The sequence below is a fragment of the Pithys albifrons genome, chromosome 24, assembly GCF_047495875.1.
Source record: "Pithys albifrons albifrons isolate INPA30051 chromosome 24, PitAlb_v1, whole genome shotgun sequence".
Taxonomy (NCBI): Eukaryota; Metazoa; Chordata; class Aves; order Passeriformes; family Thamnophilidae; genus Pithys; species Pithys albifrons.
This window is the reverse complement of record NC_092481.1, coordinates 739,089-764,510: the sequence shown is the minus strand read 5'-3', so window position 1 is coordinate 764,510 and position 25,422 is coordinate 739,089. Positions and strand designations below refer to the sequence as shown.

The 25,422-nt window shown below is 52.7% G+C and overlaps 2 protein-coding genes across 7 annotated transcripts in view; one reads left to right on the top strand and one right to left on the bottom strand.

Moving 5' to 3' along the window:
* The window catches only part of SCMH1 (Scm polycomb group protein homolog 1), a 77,855-nt gene extending 75,534 nt beyond the window's left edge, over window positions 1-2,321 (top strand). For all 6 annotated transcript variants that reach the window (XM_071577007.1, XM_071577006.1, XM_071577004.1 and 3 more), the window contains one exon: window positions 258-2,321. In XM_071577007.1, coding sequence (XP_071433108.1) covers window positions 258-383 — 126 coding nt within the window. In that variant the 3' untranslated portion in view covers window positions 384-2,321. The remainder of the gene's footprint in view (window positions 1-257) is intronic.
* A 1,403-nt stretch (window positions 2,322-3,724) lies between these two features.
* Window positions 3,725-23,960, bottom strand: CTPS1 (CTP synthase 1). The gene is made up of 19 exons (XM_071576707.1): window positions 23,840-23,960; window positions 23,376-23,552; window positions 22,859-23,029; window positions 22,086-22,186; window positions 19,205-19,321; window positions 17,784-17,867; window positions 17,476-17,556; window positions 15,643-15,794; window positions 14,036-14,168; window positions 12,608-12,696; window positions 11,669-11,763; window positions 11,094-11,156; window positions 10,486-10,529; window positions 9,629-9,725; window positions 9,325-9,380; window positions 9,144-9,240; window positions 8,767-8,911; window positions 6,304-6,394; window positions 3,725-5,281 (listed from the first exon to the last, which is right to left on the bottom strand). The coding sequence occupies exons 1-18, from the start codon at window positions 23,937-23,939 to the stop codon at window positions 6,310-6,312; spliced, it is 1,887 nt and encodes a 628-aa protein (XP_071432808.1). The 5' UTR covers window positions 23,940-23,960; the 3' UTR covers window positions 3,725-5,281; window positions 6,304-6,309.
* Between the last annotated feature and the right edge of the window lie 1,462 nt (window positions 23,961-25,422).

Genomic DNA, 25,422 nt, shown 5'->3' with positions numbered 1-25,422 from the left:
GTGCTGGGATGTCCGTGCTGGGATGTCTGTGCAGTGCTGTCCATGCTGGGATGTCCGTGCTGGGATGTCCGTGCAGTGCTGTCCATGCTGAGATGTCCATGCTGGGATGTCTGTGCAGTGCTGTCCATGCTGGGATGTCCGTGCTGGGATGCTGCTGAGCAGGGCTTACACTCAGCCCTGCTGCTGCATTGTGACCTGGCTCAGCAGGATGGGGCTTCCAGGTGCCATCACAAGCACTGTCATTTTTCTTCTTGCAGGAGATTGACGGGAAAGCGCTGCTCTTGCTGCGGAGTGACATGATGATGAAGTACATGGGGCTGAAGCTGGGGCCAGCCCTGAAGCTCACCTACCACATCGACAAGCTAAAGCAAGGCAAGTTCTGAGAGGACACTTGGCAGGACACATCCTGGAAGCTCCGCTCCTGGCCATCCCCGCCCGCGCTCACCTGCTGACAGGTTCGCATGCACACACCCCATGTACGCTGCAGACGGACACGCCGCTGACAGCCCTGTCCCCGGGGACACAGGGACACCTTGTGACAGCCTGGGGTACACACAGCCACCCCGCTGACAGCACAGACACCCTGCTGACAGCCCTATCCCTGGGGACACAGGGACACACAGCCACCCTGCTGACAGCCCTGTCCCTGGGAACACAGGGACACACAGACACCCTGCTGACAGCCCTATCCCTGGGGACACAGGGACACACAGACACCCTGCTGACAGCCCACCCACAGGGACACAGGGACACCTTGTGACAGCCTGGGGAACACACAGACACCTTCCCACAGCTCGGCCCCCTCAGTCCCACAGCCCACCCACCCCAGCCAGGTAGGTGGACACTCGAGAGGAGCCCAGCAGGGTTGGATTCACACCGGACTCAAGCCATGGATGTCCTGTCAGAAGCAGAGAGTCTGTCCCTGCTGCCCAGCACTTCTCCATGGGCTCCTGGTCCTGCTTCCCTGGGCTGAGCAGCAGCTCAGGGCAGTGTCTGTGGGGACTGGGCACTTGTACCAGCTCCTCTTCCCAGGGCACTGGTGGGCTGGGGGTTCCGGACGAGGTGCCCCCAACATGCCCAGCCCTGCTCAGCACAGCGAGCTCAGAGCATCATCGCCCCCAGGCCTGTCTTCCACTGCCCACCCCGGAGCTCTGCCCACCCCCAGCTCCCAGCCTGGCTCCAGCTGGGCAAGGTGGAGGTCTCCATATTTATTCCGGAGCGGGAAGGCCACGCTGCACTGCTCAGGAGCGTGGAGTGAGGTGGGAGATTCCTGGCACGACCCTGGTTCCTGCTGGAGGCTGCCTGGAGACTGCAGGACTCGGCTGATCCTTCTCGCCTTTTTTTTTTTATTTTCCCCTTTGGATTTTTTTTTAAACTAAGGAGTTGTCTGTTTAAAACGATGAAATGATTTTTCTACCTGTGTTGAACTTGAAGCTCTTGGTGATTTATTGCCAGAGCTACCAAGGTTTGTCTTCCCAGGGGCCCTCCTGCTCCTCTGGAGTTTTGGTCCGTCCCAGCTCAGCGCGTATGAGAGGGTGTGGGGTCTGCATGGAGGTGGTGACCTGTCCCCACATTGCTCTCTCTGTGAGGGCTCTGCCCTGCCCAGGGCACCTGTTGGTCTCAGGCAGTTTAATGTATTTATTTTTGATGGCACTTGAGCAGTTCCCACAGTCTCAGACGTGTTCCTGCAGCTGCACGAGGAGCGTGGAGGGGAGGACACCAGCGTGTCCCCGGGGCAGCAGCCGCCAGCTGGGGCCCCTGTGGGGCAGGGGCTGCCTGTGGGGCAGGGGCCGCTTATGGGGCAGGGGCCTCTGTGGGGCAGGGACTGGCTAGATCCGTTCAGGACCCAGCCAGGGCAGGGCTGAGGGGCGGGCAGGGGCTGCCCCCGGTGTGACCCCACACCCCCCGCACGGCCCCCCACGTGCAGACGCTCCCTCTGCAGTGACCAAAGGGCTGGGCCGGGATCTCCACCCCAAGCACTTCCCTCTCCCGTGCTCAGCTCACCCTCCCCGCAGCCTCGAGGGCCCCGCCGGCGGCAGGATGGGCCCCCGCGCTGACCAACCCTCCAGGCGCTTGCACTGGGTCAGGTTTACCCCTAAGGGGCAAAGTTGCAAAAAAAAGTAAAATACCCCAAACCCCAAAGTACTAAGAAGGCAAAAAGGCTTTTTGTCGTAGAGCGCAGCCCGCGCTGCCGGACCGGGACACCCCGGCGTGTCCCAGCGCTGGGCTCGCTGCTCAGGGCCCCCCAGGGCCAGCCAGTGCTTTCCTCTGCACTTATTTTACGTTGATTTGTTTATAAATAAAAGGATACCAAGTTCCTGCCCGCTGTCTGTGACTGACGGGAGCGCTGGGCTGGGCTGGGGGGAGCGCGGGCACAGCCCCAGGACAGACCCCGCCTGCCCTGCCCTCCCATCCAGGGCTCAGCAGAGCAAAGCCACTCGCAGGGCGGTGATGGGATGACCCAGGTCAGCGACAGACGGACATCGACAGACGGACACCGTGTCCTCCCGATCCCTGCCCAGCCCCTCCGGCACCCCCGGGCCCACACTCCCCTTGCTCTTTGCGGTACTGATTCCATGTTCCTGATGGAGCTTGAGGGGTGTTGGGGCACGAGCAGCCCCTGGGCAGGAGAACAGGGGTGGGCACACGGCACCTGCAGCCGGCAGTGGAAGGAGGAAACGGGGCCTGAACCCTGAGCCCAACACAGAGCAGTGCCATGACTACGGCCCCCACTCCTGGGCAGCTGCAGGTCAGCCACGACCCCCTGTGGGCTCTCAGGGGCTGCCCCATGGAGGGGGCGGGGGGGTTGGGCTGGGCAACAGGGGCACCACACCTGGGGGTGATGGAGCCAAGCGGCTCTCACCACGTGCTGAGCCAGGTGGTTTTGCCCCAGCTTGAGCTCCACTGGAAAGATCCCTCAGGGCCTCATGGTGGGAGAAAGCAGGCAAGGGGCAACCAGCCAGAGGGCAGTGAGGTGGGTGCTGGAATGTCTTGGCAGGTCCAGCAGCAGGAGAGGGGGCACAAGTCACCAGGTCTCTCCTGCAGCCTTGGCTCTGCTGCCCCGGGGCTCATTGGGCACTCCAGGGCCTCTGCCCCAAACTCACCCTGGGGCTGCTCATCACAGTGCCCCTGGAACAAGCCCCATGGAGGCCAAACTTTTGTGAAACTTCACTGAATCTTCAGCTTTAAATGCTCATTTCTGCTGCCAGCTCAGCTCAGGAGCTAAAACACAGGAGCTCAGGGTGCACAGCAAAGCAGAGCCCCCAGCCCAGGGGATGCACTGCCCTTACCCCAACCAAGGCTGCTCTGGGGAGCCAGTGAGGGGGTGACAGCATAGCCCAGGGACAAGGAGAGGGACAGCCCCACACCACACCCTGGACAGCGCTGTGGCCACGGGCAGAGCTGCAAGCACTGGCCAGCAGCACTCCTTGCTGTGGAGGAAGAAGGGACAAACACTCCCAGGAGCCTTTGCAGTCCAATTCCATTAGGAACTGGCACTTCTCTGCCCTGTAGCACTGGCAGGCTCAGCCCAGGTTTCTCTGCTGCTGGAGGGAAGTTCTGTAATCTCAACCAGACTCTCGAAATCCGTGTCTAAAACCATGGTGAATGCAGCTCACAAACTTTCTGGCTTAGAAAGCACTCAAAATTGGGCACTATTGTACCTCAGTCCTTTCCCTCCCTCCCTCTGAGCAGGGCAGGAACAGAGCGGGCTCAGAGCTCCTGGTTCAGTTTGTTACAAATGAGCGTTTAATGACCGAATCAGTTGCACAGTTTTGACCAAAACAAAAACATTTCAGGAGAAAGAAAACACATTTGTGCTGCAGCTGAGGAACAATCTCACCCTGCCCCAGGAGCAGCCAGGCCAAGGGCATGGGTTGGGCAGTACCAGAGCATCAAACTCGATCGTTCCTGCAGAACAGCTGGAATTGGCACACAAGGAATGCTCAAAGCTCTCCGGGCTCACAGCAGCTTTTCAGGGAGTATTTAAAACAACTGAGGACTACAGTGAGGGGGGCTGAGGGACAGGACAGGGTTTGGTTACATGGCTCAGCCAGGTATGACCTGCAGCTCTCCCCAAACCCCAAGGCCCTGCCGAGTTCTGGCAACAAACTTTATTCCTTGCTTTCCTCTCAGTCACCAAAGGCCAATCACGGTGTTCCAGGGCAGCAGGAGGCAGAGAACCGAGGGGGTTCATCCCCCAGCACTGCACAGCCAGACAGCAACCCCATGGGGATGGTGAACCCCTCCCTCAAGAACAGCCCTTGGGAATTGCAGGAGCACCAGACACAGCTCTGACTGTACAAAAAGGCAACAGAAGGCTCCACTTCCAATCCATGAAAAAGCACTGGGAACTGTTGTGTCCAAGGCCAGGGACACCAGAAGCGCTTCAAGGCAGCAGTGGAAGTGGTTCAGTGGTTCACCATGTTCTCACCTCCCCCTTGATGCAAGGGGTTGGAGTTCCCCAGCCCGAGGAGCAGCTCCAGGAGCACCGAGCCCTTGGAGCCCTTGGGGCAGGACTTTCCTGGCAGCTTTGCTTCCCACCCCCCACCCTGACCCCAATTAATCCCATCCCTGCAGTGACACATCAGTCAGAGCTGATCGTGTTCCACATTAACACTATTCCAGGAACATTTTCCTGGTTACAAGTTCATTGTGGCAACAAACGCACCAAGAGCACCAGTGCCAAAGGTTTGTAAATGCTACTGAGAGAAAAAAAGACCAAAACCAAAAAAGAATCAATCACCCCCCTTCATCCCCCCTATAAAACCCAAAAAGGCTGCATGAAGCTGCCCAGAGCCCTCCCCTGCAGGGCAGCCCAGCTCAGGCACTGAGCCAGCCCTCACAATCTCATGCCACCCACACAATTTCACCAGCAACTAAAGACTGAGGAGACAGCAGAAAGGCTGGAGAAAGCAACTCCACTGTCAGTGTCCAAAGCACCCTGCCAGCATTCCCTGTGCTGGGAAGGACTTGTGCCATGGGATTCCCCCAAAACATTGAATCCCATTCCCCAGTTTGCTTTGACCTCTAAGCTGGTGCTAACTGAAGGAACTGAAGGAAGCCTGGAGGAGCCTGTGTGAACTCTCCTCCACAAATAACCAGGATCTACATGGAAAATTAAAGAAGGACAGAAGAGCTGAGGAAAATAAGGGGCAGGATCTCAGAATGAAAATTAGAGCCCTGTAAGTTAGGAAAGCCCAAAGCTGAGGGTAGCGAAGCTATTGCTGTAAGAACACCTGGAAAAATCTAATGGAGACTCCTCTCTGCAGCAAGGACACACCTGGAGAGGGAGAGAGAAAAGAAGCAGGAGTTACTGACAGGGAGGAGCCCCAGGCTGGATCTGCACAGCACTACAGTGCACCTGGGGACAGCCCAAGCCACCACGGCACACAGGTGGCTGTCAGAGAGCCAAAGACTGTCTTTAGGATAAAAATTTATAGGGAGGATTCTTCTGCTCTTAGTGTTGTACCAGCTGTGGAACAACCCAGCACCCAGTGATCCCAGCATCCAGTCCTAGTGCTGTGCCCAGGGATGGGGAGCACTCCTGTGCCAGACAGGGGCTGACCCTGTTCTCCCTCTGCAGTTAACTCTGGAAGCACATCTTAGACAAGGGAAGAGGAAGGAGGGTCCCTTGGCACTCAGCAATGTGCACAGATCCTGCTCCAAAACCACCACAGAAATCAGCCAGAGCAGGGGAAAGTGTCACATCCATGATCACTGACTGCACAGAGGAAGAACTCACTTAAAATTCAAGTATGCCTGTTCTGCTGGTGGAGTCTGAGCACAAGGTTTCAGTGTCCCCTCCTTCCCTGGATTGTGTACATCGTTTTCACCTCCCTGTAACACCTGCAGCCATTACAGACAGAGCTTGAGCCCCTGGTCTGACAGGAACTGCTGACCCAAGAGATGGGTACAATGTCTACTTCAAAGATGTTCTTTGGCAGTGGTGAGGGATTGCTCCCAAAATACTGAACTTGCCAAATCCGGAAACCCTTTGCTCAGCTCTGCCCCCCTTCTCAGGAGTGTGTGCTCCACTGGTGTCCTGGTTCTTTATCTGAATTGAACCCCAAACTCCTGCCTGTGTATTTATTTTATTATGTGTCATTTTTCTAAGGGAACACCCACCCCCACCTACTCCAGAGGAACCACCCACCCCTCAGCACAGCTGGAGGTGTGTGTGAGCACCAGCACAGCCCATGGGGTGCCAGCTTTCCACCAAATAATGTGAGTCAGATGCCAGGAGAAAGGACTGGGCAAGGAACTTTTCTCCATAAGGAAGAGGGTGAGATCATTAAACATTACCAGGACTCAGTCGTGATTGACTGACGGGAACTTGAGCTCCGTGATCTCCAGGTCGGGGGAGCTGCTGCCGCTGCGGTCGCTGTAGGTGTCCCTGCAGAGCAGAGGAGGTTTAGGGACAGAAGGGCTGTGGGTGTCCCTGCAGAGCAGAGGAGGTTTAGGGACAGAAGGGCTGTGGGTGTCCCTGCAGAGCAGAGGAGGTTTAGGGACAGAAGGGCTGTGGGTGTCCCTGCAGAGCAGAGGAGGTTTAGGGACAGAAGGGCTGTGGGTGTCCCTGCAGAGCAGAGAGAGTTTAGGGACAGAAGGGCTGTGGGTGTCCCTGCAGAGCAGAGGAGGTTTAGGGACAGAAGGGCTGTGGGTGTCCCTGCAGAGCAGAGGAGGTTTAGGGACAGAAGGGCTGTGGGTGTCCCTGCAGAGCAGAGGAGGTTTAGGGACAGAAGGGCTGTGGGTGTCCCTGCAGAGCAGAGGAGGTTTAGGGACAGAAGGGCTGTGGGTGTCCCTGCAGAGCAGAGGAGGTTTAGGGACAGAAGGGCTGTGGGTGTCCCTGCAGAGCAGAGGAGGTTTAGGGACAGAAGGGCTGTGGGTGTCCCTGCAGAGCAGAGGAGGTTTAGGGACAGAAGGGCTGTGGGTGTCCCTGCAGTGATCAGACTGACACAGCTGCTCTGGGCTTTGTCCAGTCACATCCTGGAATTCCCAGAGGATGGGCACTGCACAGCCTTTCTGGGCAAAGTGCACAAGTAACATGTGGCTGATCCAACAGTGAAGATGTTTCTCCTTATATCCAGTCAGAACTTCTCATTTCAGTTTCATTCACTTCTGTAAAGATCCTGTTTTCATCTTTGATAACATTTTGGCCAGCATTGTCAGGATGCACTTGGGTCCCTCATGTTCCCTTTCCCAGGCTGAGCAAGCCCAGCTCCTTCAGCCTCTGCTCACTGGGCAGTACTCATCCTCCTGAGCTTCCTATTCCCAACTGCCCTCTGCTAAACCCCCTCCATCTGATCCATGCTTGACTTGAGCTGGGTGACCCCAAACTGCACAGAATGCTCTTGATGGGGTCTAACAAATGCCAAGAAGAGACACAATCACTCTTCCATCTCCTGCTGTGTTCATTCCAACAGCCCAGGATGCTGTCCATGCATCCAGCCTTTCCTGAACAGCCCAGGATGCTGTCCATGCATCCAGCCTTTCCTGAACAGCCCAGGATGCTGTCCATGCATCCAGCCTTTCCTGAACAGCCCAGGATGCTGTCCATGCATCCAGCCTTTCCTGAACAGCCCAGGATGGTGTCCATCTGTCCTTCCTTCCCTGCCCCCACACACTGCTGCTTCCCATTCCATTGGTGTCCCCTGTCCCTGGCCAGCAGAGCTGCTCCCTGCCCAGTCCTGGTCTGTGTCACTGCCAGGGATTCCTGGATGCAGGAGACTCTGCAGTTGTCCTTGCTGAGCTCTGTCAGGCTCCTGCTGCCCTCCTGCCCCAATCCCAGCCCCTCCTCAGGGGTACAGTCTGTGCCCCCTGGCTCAGTGTCTCATGGAGACTCACCTGGCAAAGGTGATGACAGTAAGAAGGGGGGCACAGACTGTACCCCTGGGATGCTGCAGGGATGCTGCAGCACAGAAAAAGCTTCAGCTCCTCTGCTGTGAGGAGCCATTTCAAACTCAAGTGTGCAAAGGCAAGAAATTTAAAAAAATCCCTCAACCCTCACTGAAATGTGTGACCATTACACAAGAAACTCCCTTGGAGCACACCTGACACATCCCAACCCCAACTTCCTCACACCCAACACAAGAGCACTGCAACTCAACACACAAATGCCAACACTTTCCTTCTGGCATTGCATTTGCCTGGGTTTGATGTATTCAGTGCTAGTTCTCTTTTGGATTTAGTCTGTTTTCTTGTTTAGGGCCTTTAGTCAGCACTCAGCAACTCCTCAGTGTCCTGTGATGAGGAGAAGGGTTGCTACCAAGTGGTGGTTATTTGTTGACAGTGCCCAAGAGCTGAGCAGACCTGCAGGCACTGGGCAGCAGCACCACAAGTGCTGCACCATTAAATCGACCCAAAACATCAATTGCTTTGCAAACTGAAACAAAGAAAGCTGAAACCAGAAGAATAAAACATAGGGTTGCAACCACCAGGGCCTGCTCTTTAAACCAGTTTCTTACAGACCAACCTGTACCTGGGACTTGCATGAGGCGTGTGGGGAAAAGCCCATGAGGTCTCCGGTCATCCAGAAGACAAGGCCCAGGCTTAGTTTCCCCACACACCCCCTGACTGACAGCATGAGGCTGCAGGTCTGCTCTCCCTGAGGCCACAGCTGGCCCAGCACAGCATGCAAGAGCTTTCAAAGAAAGAGCAGAAAGAAGAGGTGCTGCAGCACCCTCACTTATCCCCAGTAACAGTGTGCCAAGAGGGTTTTAGTTTATCCTGTCCTGGGAGAGGTCTGACTGGGGCTTTCCTTGAACCCACCTGGGTGAGAGCCTGCAGCCCTTCTGGAGGTAATGGTTGAGTCTCCCTGCAGATGCCAAGAGCAGTCCAAAGTATGGGGGTGATGGCTTGATGGGTCTGGAGAGGAACTCAGGGTGGTACTGAACACCAACGAAGAAAGGATGCTCTGAGAGGAACAAAGAAAATATTCAGGTCACATCTCTCACACCTGTGGCTGAGCTGCAGCTGAAATGCTGAACATGCCCTGATGATGGGGAAGTGTCACTTCTATCCTGCTCTTTTGTCCCTAAATGGACAGGCACGTGTCACTTTATGGATGGAATCACTCAGAGTCTGGACCAGTCCCACACAAAAACCTGCTCATTACCCTCCAACCACTCTCCCTTGTCCATCCTCACCTTCCAGCTCAACCACTTCCATCCGCTCTCCCTCCTCATCCTGCCCTACAAACTTCAGACCTTGCTCTTCAAAACACTTCTTCAATTCTGGATTGACCTAGAAGACCAGAAGGAAGACAAGCCATGATCTCTTGTGTCTGCATCACACAGAAAAACTCAATACCTACCAGAGCCTTTTTACCTCAAATCTGTGTCTGTGTCTCTCTTCCAAGAAATCATGATCTCCATACAGCTTCCCTGCACCAAAGGGAAGATGTTCCTTAGAGCAGTGACACCAAGTTTGAACACATTCATATGAACAGCATCCATCAGAAACTGCCACTTCCAGAGGGGACCAAATTCCCTGACCTCCATTTCCCTACTGGCACTCTGAACACCTGCCATTTAAGGATGCTTGAACATTCCCAGGCCCAACTTCCCCATTCCCACCACACATGCAAGCCACTCCCAGGAAACATTTCCAGAAGAGGGAAGAAGGGCCTTACTCATGATTGAATTCTTGGTTTGGAAGAGTGTCCTTCTCTTGCCAAGCCTCATGGTCCCACCCATTTGCCCAGGATTATGTTCTGGCATGTCTATGACCTGTGAAAAACATTCAGAGAGGCAGGTGGGAATGGGGGAGGAATGACAGTCCCAGGCAGACTCTGAAACATTAAGGGGGAAAAAACCACCAACATTATGCAAAAACAAACAAACCACCCAAAGGAATATTGTCCTGACAAGGCAGACCAACAGAAACTGGTTAGTTGGCTGAGTTAGTCTGGTAAAGGCTGCACAGAACACATGGAAGGTTTGTGGATATTCAAGGAGCTTTCCAGTAAGAAACAGACCCAGCCAGTCTACACAGATGCAACACACCAATACTGTGCTATTTACCAAACTACATGTTACACAAACAACCAAGTGACAGAAACAAAACCCCAAAATCAGAATCACTTATACTTTCATAAATAACTTCACAGGCTGTTTTTTTAGAACTTCCTCCTTTTGAGTAGTATTTTGAATTATAGCAGAAGCCAATCATCATGGATGAGGCACAGAGAGCCTGCAGACTGAGAAATGCAGGTTCAGAAATCTGTCCACAAGTGTACCAAGGAATTGATGTCTGTGACTATCACAGAATAGTTTGGGTTGGAAGGGACCCTAAAGCTCATTCAGTCCCACCCCCTGCCTTGGGCAGGGACACCTCCCACCAGCCCAGGCTGCTCCAAGCCCTGTCCAACCTGGCCTTGGACACTCCCAGGGATGGGGCAGCCACAGCTGCTCTGGACAAATGTGCCCAAGGATGTGCAGGGAAGTCTGGCACAGTAAGGATATTACAAGCAAGTCACCATAAACTCACCACTGGATGAGCAGTTTTGGGGTCAAATTCTGTCGAGTTGGCATCTGCAATGGAACATTCAGCAATTACAAACAGGAATCCCCTCACACTATGACATGCACCTACAGGGCCTGCCCCAGGTACAGCTGCTGCTCCTCCCCAGCCATGCTGAGCCCCTCAGGGGAACAGAGCTCACCCCAGGCAGCAGAACTGGGCTGTCAGCACTGCTTGGTATTCATTTCAGAGGCTGCATCTTGGGGCAACCCCTCCCATGCAGTCACTGATGAACAAGGGTCATCCAGGAAAAACATACAATCCACAGCTTCAAATACAGAAATAAGGCAGAGAAGGGGAAGGGAGCAGAATGCTCCAAGGAACACCTTTTTCCCCACCTTCACTCTTGGTGAGCCTCAGAGTCAGGCTGAGAACTCAATCTAGCACTCTGTGAACAGAATTTTGTTCACAGGGACCCACTCAATTCCAGTGGTGGAGCTCAGAAAGGAATTGTTCATTTTCTTTTGAATTACCAAATGAGTTGAGAAAAACTAAAAGCTACTTTAAAAAAACTACAAGTATTACTCCAGCAATGCAAGAACTGAGCAGAAGGCAGGAAGAGTTTGTGCCATTACCTTGCCAGCCAAGAACACTGCGAGCAAACTCCACCACAGCCAACTGCATTCCCAAACAGACTCCTGCAGAAGGAAAGGCACAACATGGATCAGGTCGGGACAAGCACCCCTGAGCCCAAATTGCAAAGCACACACACCTCCACAGAGCACCCTGAGGCTGAGGAAAACCTGGAGGAGGCAGACCTTTGGAGCTTAAGGCCTGTAATCCTGCCAAGCTTTCCTGCTCTCCTTTCCCACCCACTCTGCTCACACATCAGTTCCAGTCTCTCCCCACAGCCACTGCATTGGAATGCAGTCAGGAATTTCTTGGTGCCAAGATTTACCACAACCTCCTGTGAAACTTCCTCTGCAACTGCCATCCCCTCATTACAGAGATTCCTTCTCATCCCATCCCAGCCAACTCTGACCACTCTGGAGCCAGCCAGGGATGAGGCTGCACTCCCAGCTCAGCTGAGCACAGGCTGCTCAGCCTGTACTGCATGTCCTGGGTACCAGGGAAAATGAGACAAGCTCTAGCTGTTATTCAACCTCCTTTTTCACTCTCTTTCCTCTTATGGATGAAGGATGTTTCTCACCTAAGAAGGGTTTTTTCTGTTTTCTGGCCCAGGAAATAGCTTGAATTTTGCCTTCTGTTCCTCGAACACCAAATCCTCCAGGAACCAGAACTCCACTGCATGAGGATGAAGAGATTCCACTCACGTAGGGCTCACCAGGGTTGTTCTCACACCACGTACCCACATACCACCTCCCTCCAGAAAATCTTGGACTTGCAAGACCTCCCTCCTGACAAGGGCTCTGAAGAAGCCTCCATGACTGCAGCAGTTTCCATGTCGCTGTCACATAAAATGTCATCCAATTTTCCAGGAAATATTTTACAAATGCCAATATTATCTTGCCAACAGAGATGCCAAATACAATGCAGGTTATCACAGGGGAATGGTTCATGCTGTGGGATTCATGCTCTGCACCCAACATGTTTGCAGACACACCAACCAGCCAGGCCTGTGCTGAGGAGGCTTCTCAGGTTGTCCTAACACCAAACTCTGCAGGAGGGCCTTTGTTCTCCTGATCCCACCCAAACCCTCTGCCCTGAGAGCTACCAGGCCCACCTTGTGCTAACTCCTGACACTCCTCTGCACACAACTGTCCCTTCTCATTTTAAAGAACTTTATACCCCATTTACATCTTCCATTCCCACCGTGGCCTTAACGGCCTCTACCAGTACCTTTCTTTTCCCCATTTCCTCTCACCCTGTTTCCCCCTCATCAAGCATTTGCTCTGGGCACATCCTCACCTGCATGATCATTTCCCCCACTGCTGCCCTTCACCAACTCCCTCACTTATTTAACAATTCTCCATTTAACATCTTATCCTAAATGTCCCTGAGAGGTGTTTGGGGCCATGTCAGTGCCTCAGAAAACAGTGTCCAGCGAGGCCCCTGATTCCAAAGCTGTCACTAGGAGCAGGTTTATCAGACAAGCTCCAAGGAAATGGCCAGAGCAGGAGAGTCTTACTCAGCCCCGCAGAGCTTCTGCCACGCCTCGTGGTACCGCACAGGCTCCTCCTGCAGAGTGTCGGGCTCCAGGTCAGCAGAGTCAATATACTGGGAAGAAATCCAGAAAGAACGACGGTGAGAGACTGTGACAGGAGCACACAGGATCTCCTGAATCCTCATTAAATTAAGATGGCATCATTCCTCCTGGACAGCTCTGGATTTGTTCCCTAATGGATACTTGTGTTTTTTCTGGGCTGATTTCCCACCTCTGAGCCAACAAAGTACTTTCCCCACCTTCCTGCCACTGGTGCACAAACAGAGGCCAGGATTGTCCTTTCCTCCCCTCTCTGCAGCTCTGCTGTGACATGAAGTCTGTGAGCCCCAGACTCTAAAATTAATAATGTGAGGTGTGAATGGAGCACAGCAAGGTGGGAACATGGGGCCATGCAGACACAACCCAACACACAGCAAGGAAAAACTGGATCACTATCTCAAATACCCATCCTCTTCAAGAGGCCCTGAAGGAGAAATAGGGTATGATGAAACACAGGCTTCTGTAGTTAAAGGGTGTTATGACAATTTTCCCAGTCTCTCAGCTCCAGCATTCCAGTAGCTCAGCTTCTGGATGTTCTGGCAGGTGCTAACCCATTCAACAATCATGCTGCTAATCAATTCTTTAGTGTAAGATCTCCACACACAGGGCTGGCAGAACTCTCCCCTTCTGAACCACTCAAGTAAAGCTGTGTCAGAGACTACCCATGTTGCATGTGCAGGGTTTGCACCTCACCAGTCTTGTTTTTCTTCTTTACACCTCTCCTGATTTTGGAAGCTGAAAGGTAACCTCAACCTAGACCTGTTAGAAAGTAACCTGGTGTTATAAAGTACCCACCTATTTCCTTGACTCACTGGCAACATGAAACCCCTGAACATTAAAACAAAAGTGTATTTAAAAGTAAGTAAAATTTCTAGCAAAGATACATGTTTCACCTTTCAGAGCACCCGGCTACAACCAAGACCCCTAAAATCACCTGTGCAGCCAAACCAGCATGAAAACCTTAATAAAGCCTGAGACAGGAGCATCATAGGAGCTGTAAGTACCACAGGGTTAACAGCAACAACACTAAAAAAGGTTCACTTGCAACAACTGTCAGAAATTAAAGCAGACCCTCTTCCAATCCATCCACTGCTCTGTCACAGCCTAGCACAGAATGTCCATCCATTACAGACACCTGTACAGCTCACAGCACGAGGCTGGTGTGCTTTAAGCCAGTTCAGGCCTGACAAACAGCTGGTTTGGTGCTGTAGTCCAAGGAAAACGTGGAAGTTTTTGGCTGAATCACTTCTCCTTTGCTGTCTGTGGGTTTGTGGAAATCTGAATTAGGATGGGCAGCACTGCAGGGGCAGGATGAGAGGGGAATTTTTATTACACACCCAGAGCCAGCCCTACCTTAATGTCCAGTTTGTGGTTGATGGCCAGAGCAGAGTGCTCCAGGGCTTTGATCACAGAGGCATAGGAGTCAGAAAACTTGGTGTATTTGCCCACGAGTGCAATGGAACACGTCTCCAGCAGACGATCATACCTATGGACAACCTGAGCTCAGGGGCTGCTCCTCCAGCACCAGGAGAGGGATGAGCATCACTGACACTGGTCAGCTTCTCAAGGAGCAGCTGAGCTCTTCAAACTCTGTCCAACAGAGCTGATGACTTTGGAAGAGTGTTACCTTTTTTAATAATTATGATTGAAAAACAACAAAGCAAGATGAAAACCAAAACAATGACAGAGGAAAACAGAAAGGCACATACCAATTAACTCATCTCTCCTTATCCTGAAAAGCCATTTTGAGCAGATCCAAACCAAACTGTCCTTTTGGGAAAACATATTACATTCAAAGGCTGCAGTGAATTATTAGGAGGGGACCAAAGCACAGCACAACTCAGTATGTTTGTGCTGCACAGCATCTTCCCAGGGTGCTGCTGACTGAGTTCACCCCAGCAGCTACAAACACAGCAAGGGTTTCTGGAGCCCCAGGGCTGTGCTGCCCACACCTTCAATCCTCAGCACCAGCAGCACAGGATTTAGGCAGCATTCCTGGCTACAGGCAACAGTTTTAGTGTTTATCTCACAAACTGTCAAGCACCTTCAACCCAGCTGCTGCCCAAGGGCTTTCCCCATCAGAAGGGAACGTTCCTGCCAGGGCTCGCTTGTGTCAGGCACAGAAACACAGGGAAGCACCTACATTTTGTAAACTAATTTCTTACAAGTACAAACTCATTAAAGGCTTTGGAAAGGGCCTGAATGTCAACTGAAAATACTCTATTTGCTATTTCCCCACAAACATGGAGTCTATTCCTCACAAGAAAAAAATCCAGTGTCCAAGGAGCCTCAAGACTGAACAGGCACCAACACTTGTCTCCCTTGCCTGAAAGCATTCAAAGGTACTTTTTATTGACATTCCTGACATTTCCATATGCCTACAAAGTGTTGAAATCCTTTTGTAATGTTACTGACCTTTTTTTCTATAAAAAGGAAGGGCAGGGCTGTCCAGCTTTTAATTTCTTCAAACTGGGTTTGACACAGTGTGCACTACCAACACAAGGGAAGGATCTCAGTATATTTGTCTTACAGGATTTTATGGAAAAAGGCTGAGAGACTTGGGGTGGTTCAGCCTGGAGAAGAAAAAGCTCCAGGGAGACCTTATGGCAGCCTTTCAGTGAGAGGGTTTATGAAAAAGATGGGGCCAGACTTTTGAGTGGGGCTGTTGTGCCAGGACAAGGGGTGATGGTTTTCAACTAAAAGAAGAGAGATTTAGGCTAGACATAAGGATGAAAGTTTTTATAATGAGTGGTGAGGCACTGGCACAGGTTGTCCAGAGAAGCTGTGGATTCCCCATCCCTGGAAATATTCAGGGTTTAGATGGGACTCTAAGCAAAGAGAAAAGAACAATGTGAGCACATCAGAACACCTGAGGAAGAGGAAGGAACACTCAGGACCTCACACAACCAAGAGCCAAGAAGAGAAAGCCACCTCCACCCCATGCCAGCAGTGCAGCTCACCTGTCAGCCATCTCCTTCCACTTGAGGAGCATCCTCCTGGGCTGCCTCTCGATGGGGAGGTCCAGCCTGTGCCTGAAGTACTCGACAACCCCCTGCTCCTCCAGCAGCAGAGGGACACGGTAGATGGAGGACACATCGTGCACACAGATGACCTGTTCCAACACACAGGGGCCATTAAACAGCAGCCAGTGCCTGTGCAATTGTTTTTAGACAGATATTCAGAGTCTTTCTGTCTCTAGCCAGAATGACCACCTAAACTTCCAAGCAATAACGTGTTCAGTAACACAGCAACACAGGAACACCTGGTTTCCATATGCTTGGAAAGACCATCCTTCAGCAATTCCCAGGTATTCCTGCTCCCTGGAGCACCTTGGGAAGGGCTCTAACACAGTAACCCAGCAGCAGGAAAGGCACAGCTGCTCAACAAGTTATGTGAGCACACAGCAAAGTTCAAAGAACACTTCAAAGACAGTCCTGTGGCACAGAACCCCAAGTGAAACTACAGCCAAACTGCCACAAGTCCAACTTCTGCTTCCCTCCACTGTCCTTCCCAATCAGGGCTCCAATGGGATTTAAACCCAGGGAGATCTGTGACCCCAGTACAGCAATACATTTTACAGGGTGTCCTTCACCAAATTCAGGATTAAGCAATTATGAGCAAAGACTCCTTAGTCAATGAGCAGAAACTACATCAACACTTCCAGTCCACTGGAATGGGCTTCCCTGGAAAAACTGGCTCAGGACAACTGTCACTTGTCCATCAAGAACGAGGCCGTACTTTAAGGATCCAAAATACACCAACAACTATTTTTAAATCCTCATTTCTCCTGACTCAAATGAAAGCAGAGTTCAGCACTGCACCAGGCAAACCCCCTTGGCTGCACTTTTTCCTCCTCCACAGCCAGGGCTGTTCACTCCTCAATTCAAGTGTAACTGCAGTCAGAGCAACAACGACATAGAACTGCATTAAACTTCCCAGACAGTGAAAAGGGCCAACTTATTTTGAATTCCTGGCCACCAAGAGGTCGATGCTGTGCTGATGACACACTGACATTATTGCCAGCCAATTCTGAATGCAGTGCTGGAAATTGCAGGACTCCAGTTTGGTCTTGTTGGAGAGCAAATTAATAAAAATGACTTGACAGACCCTGAGATTGTGTTTTTCTGAAAGACTAAGTATCACTTCACAAAATCTTTCAAGCTCCAGCCAGATTGCAAAGTGCTAATATTCAGCCTACAGACTTTGGGATTATTTTCCAAGGTCCACCCCAGACTGTACTCTGAGTCTCAGCACAAGGAAGTTAAGCTAACATGGAATTTCTGCATGTACACAACACTCAAGTGAAGCAATGCCTCCCCCAAATACCATCTCAGTCTCTCAGTGCAATCTCTCCTCATGAAATGCTGGGCAGAAGAACAATACTGTGAAAAGAGCAGTGAATGACATACAGTCAGGTGTACTTGAAACTTATTGGGCAATTCTTTAGCCTCTAAATACTGGAAAATCTCATTCTTCTTGGATATAGAAGGAATGTGGAAGGATAATTAAGATCAAAACAGCTATTCAGAAACTATATTGGATTCCACAGAATTCTTTAAGCCTACAGTACTATTTTATAAGAAAACCTGGGTGCTGGCACAAAAAGCACCACAAAAGGTTTAGCACCAAGACCATGTGTAAGGAAGGAAGGTAAGACAAAACAACAAATGAATTATGCAGCTACCAAAACACAAAGCTAGAACAGAAAATCTCTACACTCAGATAAAAACCCCCCTCAGTTTGACAGACAGGTGGAATATTCACTGAAAAGAAGTGCAAAGAACAAGCTTTACCTGTTCTGGTTCAACATGACAGAACATGGAAATTTTTTCTTTTACTGAGGTATCCAGTGGAGTGGAGCACCTGCAAACAATCTAAAAGAGCAGCAACATCAGGGTTGTGAGGCAGAACAGAAGTACTCAGGCATTCATAAAATAAGCCTCCAAAAAGAGCTGACTTTCTGCAGTCTCTATAATTGGAGGAAAAAACCCTCAACTCAGTCACTTTTCCTTTTCTGTCACCATGAGCTCTCAGCTCAAGCATTATTTAGCAACCTGCCAGAAGTGCACTTTTAAGTTCCAAGCCATGCAACAAACCTTACCAAATCTGGGGAGAGACCAAGACCTCTGAGTTCACGAACACTGTTCTGGGTGGGTTTGGTCTTCTGCTCTCCTGTGGAGCTTGGCTGGGCAGAGAAGAGCAGGAGTCAGCATATCAATCATGGTGCAATGTTCATCAGGCTAACCAGGACCCCCCACCCCAGCTTGTAAATCCTGTAGGAGCTTTACCTCAGTCCTGGCACAAATCACATGGACCTTGTGTATCCATGTGCTGCCATTTGACTCCAAGACTGAAAGCAACCAGCAGAAACCCAGTCCCAGTCTGCCCAGTAAGCAGGTCTGCACTGGAGTGTGGGAAGCAGAGGGACAGAGAGCCTGAGGTTTAGCCACTGCTCCCTCTAAACACCTAATGTTTTATAGTTCTACTTTTTTTTGTAAATCAGCTGGCCTGGATAGGAGGGGAAAGAGGAAGAAAGAGGGAGAAGAGCACAAAGAGAACAAAGACTGATCTGTACTCCAGTAACTATCAATCTGCTCTGTCAAATGCAGCTCCAACACAAGGAATGCTCATGCTCTACCAAATTTAGCATAACCATAGAAAGCTTTTTCCAGCAGTGACTCCTGCTGTAGAGATATTTTAACTTTAGCTAGGCCTGCAAACTGTCTCCAAAACCAGAGCAGGTAACACAGCTGAGGTTGTATCAGGCATAAAGCACATTCATATCCTTTGGGTGTTCACTGGAGTTCACCCCACCTGCTTGGCACACAGGAATATTTTGGTTTTCTTTGTACTTCCTAATTAACTGATTCTTATCAAAGCACCACCACATAATAACTTTCCTTAGTTTAATCTCTGAACCAAGAGCCCCTGAGATTGTTACAGCTCACACAGCAGTCAGATGAAAGAGTCTATGAAATGACTGTTAAAGACCAAAACACATATTAAAACTACTGTCTAGGAAAAAGAAAACAGATTATCTTTCAAAACATGGTATTACATTTCCAAATTTCAAAAGTAACTCAGGATATTTCACGAGCAACAGCCAAGTTAAATCTGGTAGGTGGAAAGGGAAAGCAAACAGAAACAAAAATATGAAAGAACTCGAGGAAGAGCTTGGAATATGATCTTATTAATAAGTGCAAATGGCCATGAAGGAGCTTTGCAGGCCTTGCAAATGAAGGGAAAGCTTTCAGCCCAGGAAATCAAGCTGACCTGCAAAAGCCAGGAGACAATTCCACAGAGAAAAACAGCAATTAAAGATGCAAAATTGCACTTGCTGAAACTCCTAAGCCTTTATTACACATTTGCATACTTATAATCTCTGCATTTCTGCCAGAAGTTTATACACACAGAAATGCAAAAGTAACAGTACCTTGAGATACAGCGTTTCAGAAACACCTGCTCAGGAAGCAAGTTCTGGCCTGAGGAAGCCTCTGACCACCAAAATTCTTGGGTGCTCACCTGGGGAACGAGGCTGACGTGAATGTTGCAGAAGTTCTCCCTCTTGGCTTTGAACTGGAACTGCCGGAAGGCCTCGATGAAGGGCATGCTCTCGATGTCCCCCACGGTGCCCCCGAGCTGGGGACAGAGTGAGAGCCAAAACATCACCTGGGGCACTTGGAAAGCACGGGAAAATATACAGAGTAACAGAGAGCTCCAGCACCTCTCTCTGACTTCCTGAAGGAGCATCAACACTGACACAGCTCCCTCACCAGGGGCAGCTCCGACCTCTGGTCTCTGTGACAGCACCCAGGGAATGGCTGGAGCTGTGCCAGGGCAGGGGCAGCACCCAGGAAATGGCTGGGACTGTGCCAGGGCAGGGGCAGCACCCAGGGAATGGCTGGAGCTGTGCCAGGGCAGGGGCAGCACCCAGGGAATGGCTGGAGCTGTGCCAGGGCAGGGGCAGCACCCAGGGAATGGCTGGAGCTGTGCCAGGGCAGGGACAGCACCCAGGGAATGGCTGGAGCTGTGCCAGGGCAGGGACAGCACCCAGGGAATGGCTGGAGCTGTGCCAGGGCAGGGACAGCTCCCAGGGAATGGCTGGAGCTGTGCCAGGGCAGGGGCAGGTGGGATCTCAGCAAAAGGCTCTTCCCCCAGAGGGTGGTGGGCACTGACCAGGCTCCCCAGGGCAGTGGGCACGGCCCCAAGGCTGCCAGAGCTGCAGGAGGGTTTGGATGATGCTCTGGGGCACAGGGGGTGACTCTTGGGGATGTTCCTGTGCAGGGCTGAGGGTTGGACTCGAACCCTGTGGGCCCCTTCCAGCTCAGGATATCCTGTGACCCTATTCCATGTGAAGCATCATGATTTGCCAGCTGCATGCACACTTCCATGACCTTCAACCTACTCCAACTGCTATTTTACCTTCATCATTTTCCCCCCAAAATCAAAAAGCCTCAAAAAAAGCAGCTTCTGATACAGACAGCATCTTTCCAGAGACATCAGTTTTAACTCTGTTTTCTCTTCTGGGGGAAGATTCAGATGTTAAAATTATGATTTATGAACATTAGGTGGCACTGAGAAGCAAAATTTCTGTTCAGTTTCAGGAACTTTACAGAGTGTCTTTGGGCACAGACAGGAAGAGAGACAAGGCATTCCCTGGAGCCTCCTGTGCCTTGTCAGACAGTGCCTCCTCCTGCGATCCTGGCACAGAAACTGGCACCCAAGCTGCAGGCAGAGCCCTAAGTCACTATGACCTGGGCACTGTGACAAGCTCCCTCTCCTGTGGTAGCATATCCCAGCAGCCTCAGCCTTTGCCCCACTCCATCTCCTTTGGCAGCAGAAATGTTCCATAAACACCCTGGAAACTGCACGAGTTTGTCACCACTGACTTGTGCCATTCCCTGTCCCAGGTCTGTGCCTGAACTGAGCACTCCAAGGCTCCTTTTACAGCTGAGCAGGAAAGACAGTTGTTTCCAGAGGGGTGTCCTGGGTTGAGCTGGCAAAATGCCAACTGTCCAGGACAGGGTGAAAAGGGTTCCTCCTCTCCCCAACCAGCTAAGGGGAAAAGAAGAGAGAGAGAAAAGAAAAACCCTCAAAACCAGGTTTATGCTGGAACTAACTACATGTATTTATACAGAGAAGAGAAAATTAGGAGGATGCTACAATATAACACACACTTACACAAGTTACATCTATATAACAAGGAATAACTTCCCACTCCCCAATTAATACAAAGCCCATTACTCTAAATTCATAAGCACTCCAAAAGACACTCAGCAAGAAAGAGAAAGTATAACAACAAAATGTTTCTACTTCCCTGAATGCAAACAAAATGCAAGCACAGGAACAGGAGCCTGGCCCAGCATAGTAGAGGAGCTGCCAGATGTCCTCCTCTTAGTGCAGCCATGGTGGAACTGACCAAGCCACTCCCAAACACTGGATTTTACACTCTTTGAGATGATGCAGTATGGTATGGAATACAATATTATTGGCTGGAAGAAGTCAGCTGTGAGCTAGCTCAGCCCAGCTCAAATCAGCTGACTATCCTAGGCCTAGCTGAACTTTAAAACCTAAATTTAGGCCCACCTGGCTAAACCCATAACAAGGGGGATTTAACTACTCTCTCTCCATCCACCAAGGAAGAAGAGGGCACAGCATGATTAACTCAGACTTTGGCACGTTAGGTTACAAGAGCTGAAACTCCATCTATACATTAATTCATAGAATCTCCTGACCTGGAAGGGACCCTCAAGGTTCATCCAGTCCAACTCCCAGCCCTGCACAGACACCCCAACAATCCCACCCTGTCCCTCAGAGCATCACCCAAACCCTCCTGCAGCTCTGGCAGCCTTGGGGCCGTGCCCACTGCCCTGGGGAGCCTGGTCAGTGCCCACCACCCTCTGGGGGAAGAACCTTTTGCTGAGATCCAACCTGCCCCTGCCCTGGCACAGCTCCAGCCATTCCCTGGGTGCTGTCCCTGCCCTGGCACAGCTCCAGCCATTCCCTGGGTGCTGTCCCTGCCCTGGCACAGCTCCAGCCATTCCCTGGGTGCTGTTCCTGCCCTGGCACAGCTCCAGCCATTCCCTGGGTGCTGTCCTCTTCCTGGCACAGCTCCAGCCATTCCCTGGGTGCTGCCCCTGCCCTGGCACAGCTCCAGCCATTCCCTGGGTGCTGCCCCTGCCCTGGCACAGCTCCAGCCATTCCCTGGGTGCTGTCCCTGGTCAGAGAGTGCTGCAATTCAACAGATTAGATCCAGTAAGTCAAGTTAACAGGGAAAATTTTTAACTTATTCAATAACATTCAAAGAGGAACATTGCTGCAAAGAAAATTTACTACACAAAATATGAATATAGTCCAGTTTGCTCCATACAAGAAACAAAACTGCCTGTTAGAAGTTACAAACCTCAATCACACAAACTTGGGGTTCAATGCCATCTTCATCCACAGGAATCCGTGCCTGCCTCATCACCCATTCCTGAATGGCATCTGTGATGTGGGGAACGACTGGAAAGGAAACCCAGGCAAGGGTTAAAGCCCCCACCCACACACACTTCTCCCTCTTAAATCATTACAGAGCAAATTACTGACAATCAGCCAGTGCTTCCCATATGGCTTGAGCAGGGATTTGTGTCTTTAAAGAACTGTGCATTTTTGAAGGGATCATTCTTGGCTGTGACTTTCAAGAGCCTTGGCAGGAAATGGAATCCTGCCTCAATTTAAACACATGTAAGCAACATTTCCTTTAAGCTGAAGGGTTCAAGTACAAACTGTTCTTTGCTCTAAGCAGAGAGAGTTACTCTGTTTTTAACTGCCTGTAAAAGCCCTAACACAAACCAGCTGTGAGGGATAGCTAAAAAGGGAAAGGACTGATCTGATGTTCACAGATCATTTGTGTTCTCTGAAGACGTGACAGTTAACAAAAGCAATAACCATTTTATCCAGCTAACAAACAACCCCCAGGAGTATTAGTCTGAGGTCTGCTCACATTTAGGTGTATTAATCTGAAGTCTGCTGACATTTAACCCTGGCCACCTTAGACAGCAGGACTCAAGCCCAGCACAGTCCACACAAGCAGGATTGTGAGGATTCCCAAGTGAAGACGAGAGACAAAAGCATCCAGCCAGGACTGAGGCACAGAATGTATTTCTAAGCCCCAGAAGAGAAGCCTCCCATCACCTTGGACCGTTTTCCCGAGGTAGTCTCCCTTCCTCTCCTTGTTGATGACATATTGGTAGATCTTCCCCGTGGTCAGATTGTTGTCTTTGGTGAGTCGGATATCCAGGAAGCGCTCGTAGTTCCCGAGGTCCAGGTCCACCTCCCCTCCATCATCCAGCACAAACACCTCCCCTGCACACATAAACGGGCAGAGAGCACATGGCAGGCACCCCACAGCCAAAATGGGACAATTCAGTGTAAGGAAACGCCTCCTGATGTCCCAGGAAGTTTAGGAGTGGCAAATAGAACCAAAAGCCTTGTGTAAGAGAGGACTAGCGCAGTGGGGACCGAGCCCCAGGCAGGCGGTGAGAACCGAGCAGAGCGCACATCCCTGCCGTGGGCACAGCAGCCTCGCCGGGCAGTCCGGCCCGGCCCAGCCCAGCCCGGAGTACCACGGGCAGCCCCAGCCGCGAGGGCCTGTCCCGAGGGGCTGAGCGGCCCCTTCTAGACCCAGCCGGGCCCCGCCCGCGACACCCACCGTGCTCGTAGGGCGAGAAGGTGCCGGCGTCGATGTTGATGTAGGGGTCGATCTTGATGGAGGTGACATGGAGCCCGCAGGACTTGAGGATGGTGCCGATGCTGCTGGCGATGATGCCCTTGCCGATGCCCGAGATCACCCCGCCCGTGACCAGGATGTACTTCATCTGCCCCGCGCCTGCACCGCACACGGCGCCGCCTCAGCGCGGGGGACGCGCCCCGGGCCCGGCGCCCCGGCCCTGGCAGCGACCCCCGCGCCGCTGCCCCGCCCGCCCCGCGGGCCGGTCCCCGCCGTCCCCTCGCCCCGGTCCCCGCCGTCCCCTCGCCCCGGTCTCGGCCCGCTCCTCCCGCCACAAATTCCCGCCACAGCCGCGGTCCCGCCAAGCCGCGCGCCCCGCACCGCCCGCGCTCCCGCCCGTGATCCTCCCCCTGTGCCGCGCACATGGTCGCGCCCGCCGCGCTCACCGGGGCCCGCCGGGCGCGCGCACTGCGCGGGCGCGGGGGGGTACGGGCGGTACGGAGCGCGCGCGGCGCCGCTCGCTGCCGGCTCGGCGGGGCAGCGCATGAGGGAGGACCGCGCGTGGCGCCGCGCACGCGCAGTTGCCCCTCCGCGCCTGCGCAGTGAGGCGGCGGGAGAGTCGCCCCGGGAGGGGGCGGGGCCTTAGCCCGAATGGCACCGCCCATTGCCCCGCCCCCGGGTTGGCCACGCCCATCGTACACGCGGGACGGGAACGGCCCATGGACACCATCGGATCCATCGGGACGGGAACGGCCCTGGGACACCATCGGATCCGTCGGGACGGGAACGGCCCTGGGACACCATCGGATCCGTCGGGATGGGAACAGCCCATGGACACCATCGGATCCATCGGGATGGGAACGGCCCTGGGACACCATCGGATCCGTCGGGATGGGAACAGCCCATGGACACCATCGGATCCATCGGGATGGGAACGGCCCATGGACACCATCGGATACATCGGGATGGGAACGACCCATGGACAACATCGGATCCGTCGGGACGGGAACGGCCCTGGAACACCACCGGATCCATCGGGATGGGAACGGCCCTGGGACACCATCGGATCCGTCGGGATGGGAACGGCCCATGGACACCACCGGATCCATCGGGATGGGAACGGCCCTGGGACACCACCGGATCCATCAGGATGGGAACGGCCCTGGGAAACCGTCGGATCCGTTGGGATGGGAACGGCCCATGGACAACATCGGATCCATCGGGATGGGAATGGCCCTGGGACACCATCGGATACATCGGGATGGGAACGGCCCATGGACACCATCGGATCCGTCGGGATGGGAATGGCCCTGGGACACTATCGGATCCATCGGGATGGGAACGGCCCTGGGACACCATCGGATCCATCGGGATGGGAACAGCCCATGGACAACATCGGATCCATCGGGACGGGAACGGCCCATGGACACCATCAGATCCATCGGGGTGGGAACGGCCCTGGGACACCACCGGATCCATCGGGATGGGAACGGCCCATGGACACCGCCGGATCCATCGGGGCGGGAACAGCCCACGGACACCATCGGGGCCAGCGGTGCCCCCAGCACTGCCAGGGCCACCACTGACCCATGTCCCCAAGTGCCACATCCACACCTTCTCTGAACACATCAGGGATGGTGACCCCTCGGGCAGCTGTGCCAGGGCTCCTCAATCCTCTCACTGATGGAATTTTCCCTGATCCCCACCCTGCCCCTGCCCTGGCCCAGCCTGAGGCCGTGCCCTCTCCTCCTGTCCCTGTGCCCTGGAGCAGAGCCCGACACCCCCCCAGCTCCCCCCTCCTGGCAGGGATTGCAGAGCCAGAAGGTCCCCCCTGAGCCTCCTTTTCTCCAGGCTGAGCCCCCCCAGCTCCCTCAGCTGCTCCTTGTGGAGGGAGGTTGGAGGGAAACCTTGGCCCTGGTAGGTCCTGGCTGAGTTTCTCCTCAGTCTCCAGGGATCAGTGGGAATTCCCCAAGCAGCTGGGCTGTGCTTCAGAGGAGGAGATTCCTCCTGCTGTTGGACAGACCCATCC

Coding starts and splice junctions, on each gene's coding strand:
- CTPS1 (XM_071576707.1), bottom strand. CDS start 23,939: ATGCGCTGCCCCGCCGAGCCGGCAGCGAGCGGCGCCGCGCGCGCTCCG. Junction 17,868..19,204: donor ACGTCAGCCTCGTTCCCCAG/GTGAGCACCCAA, acceptor TTCTCTGCCCAG/CCAAGCTCCACAGGAGAGCA. Junction 11,157..11,668: donor ACAGAAAAAACCCTTCTTAG/GTGAGAAACATC, acceptor TTCCTTCTGCAG/GAGTCTGTTTGGGAATGCAG.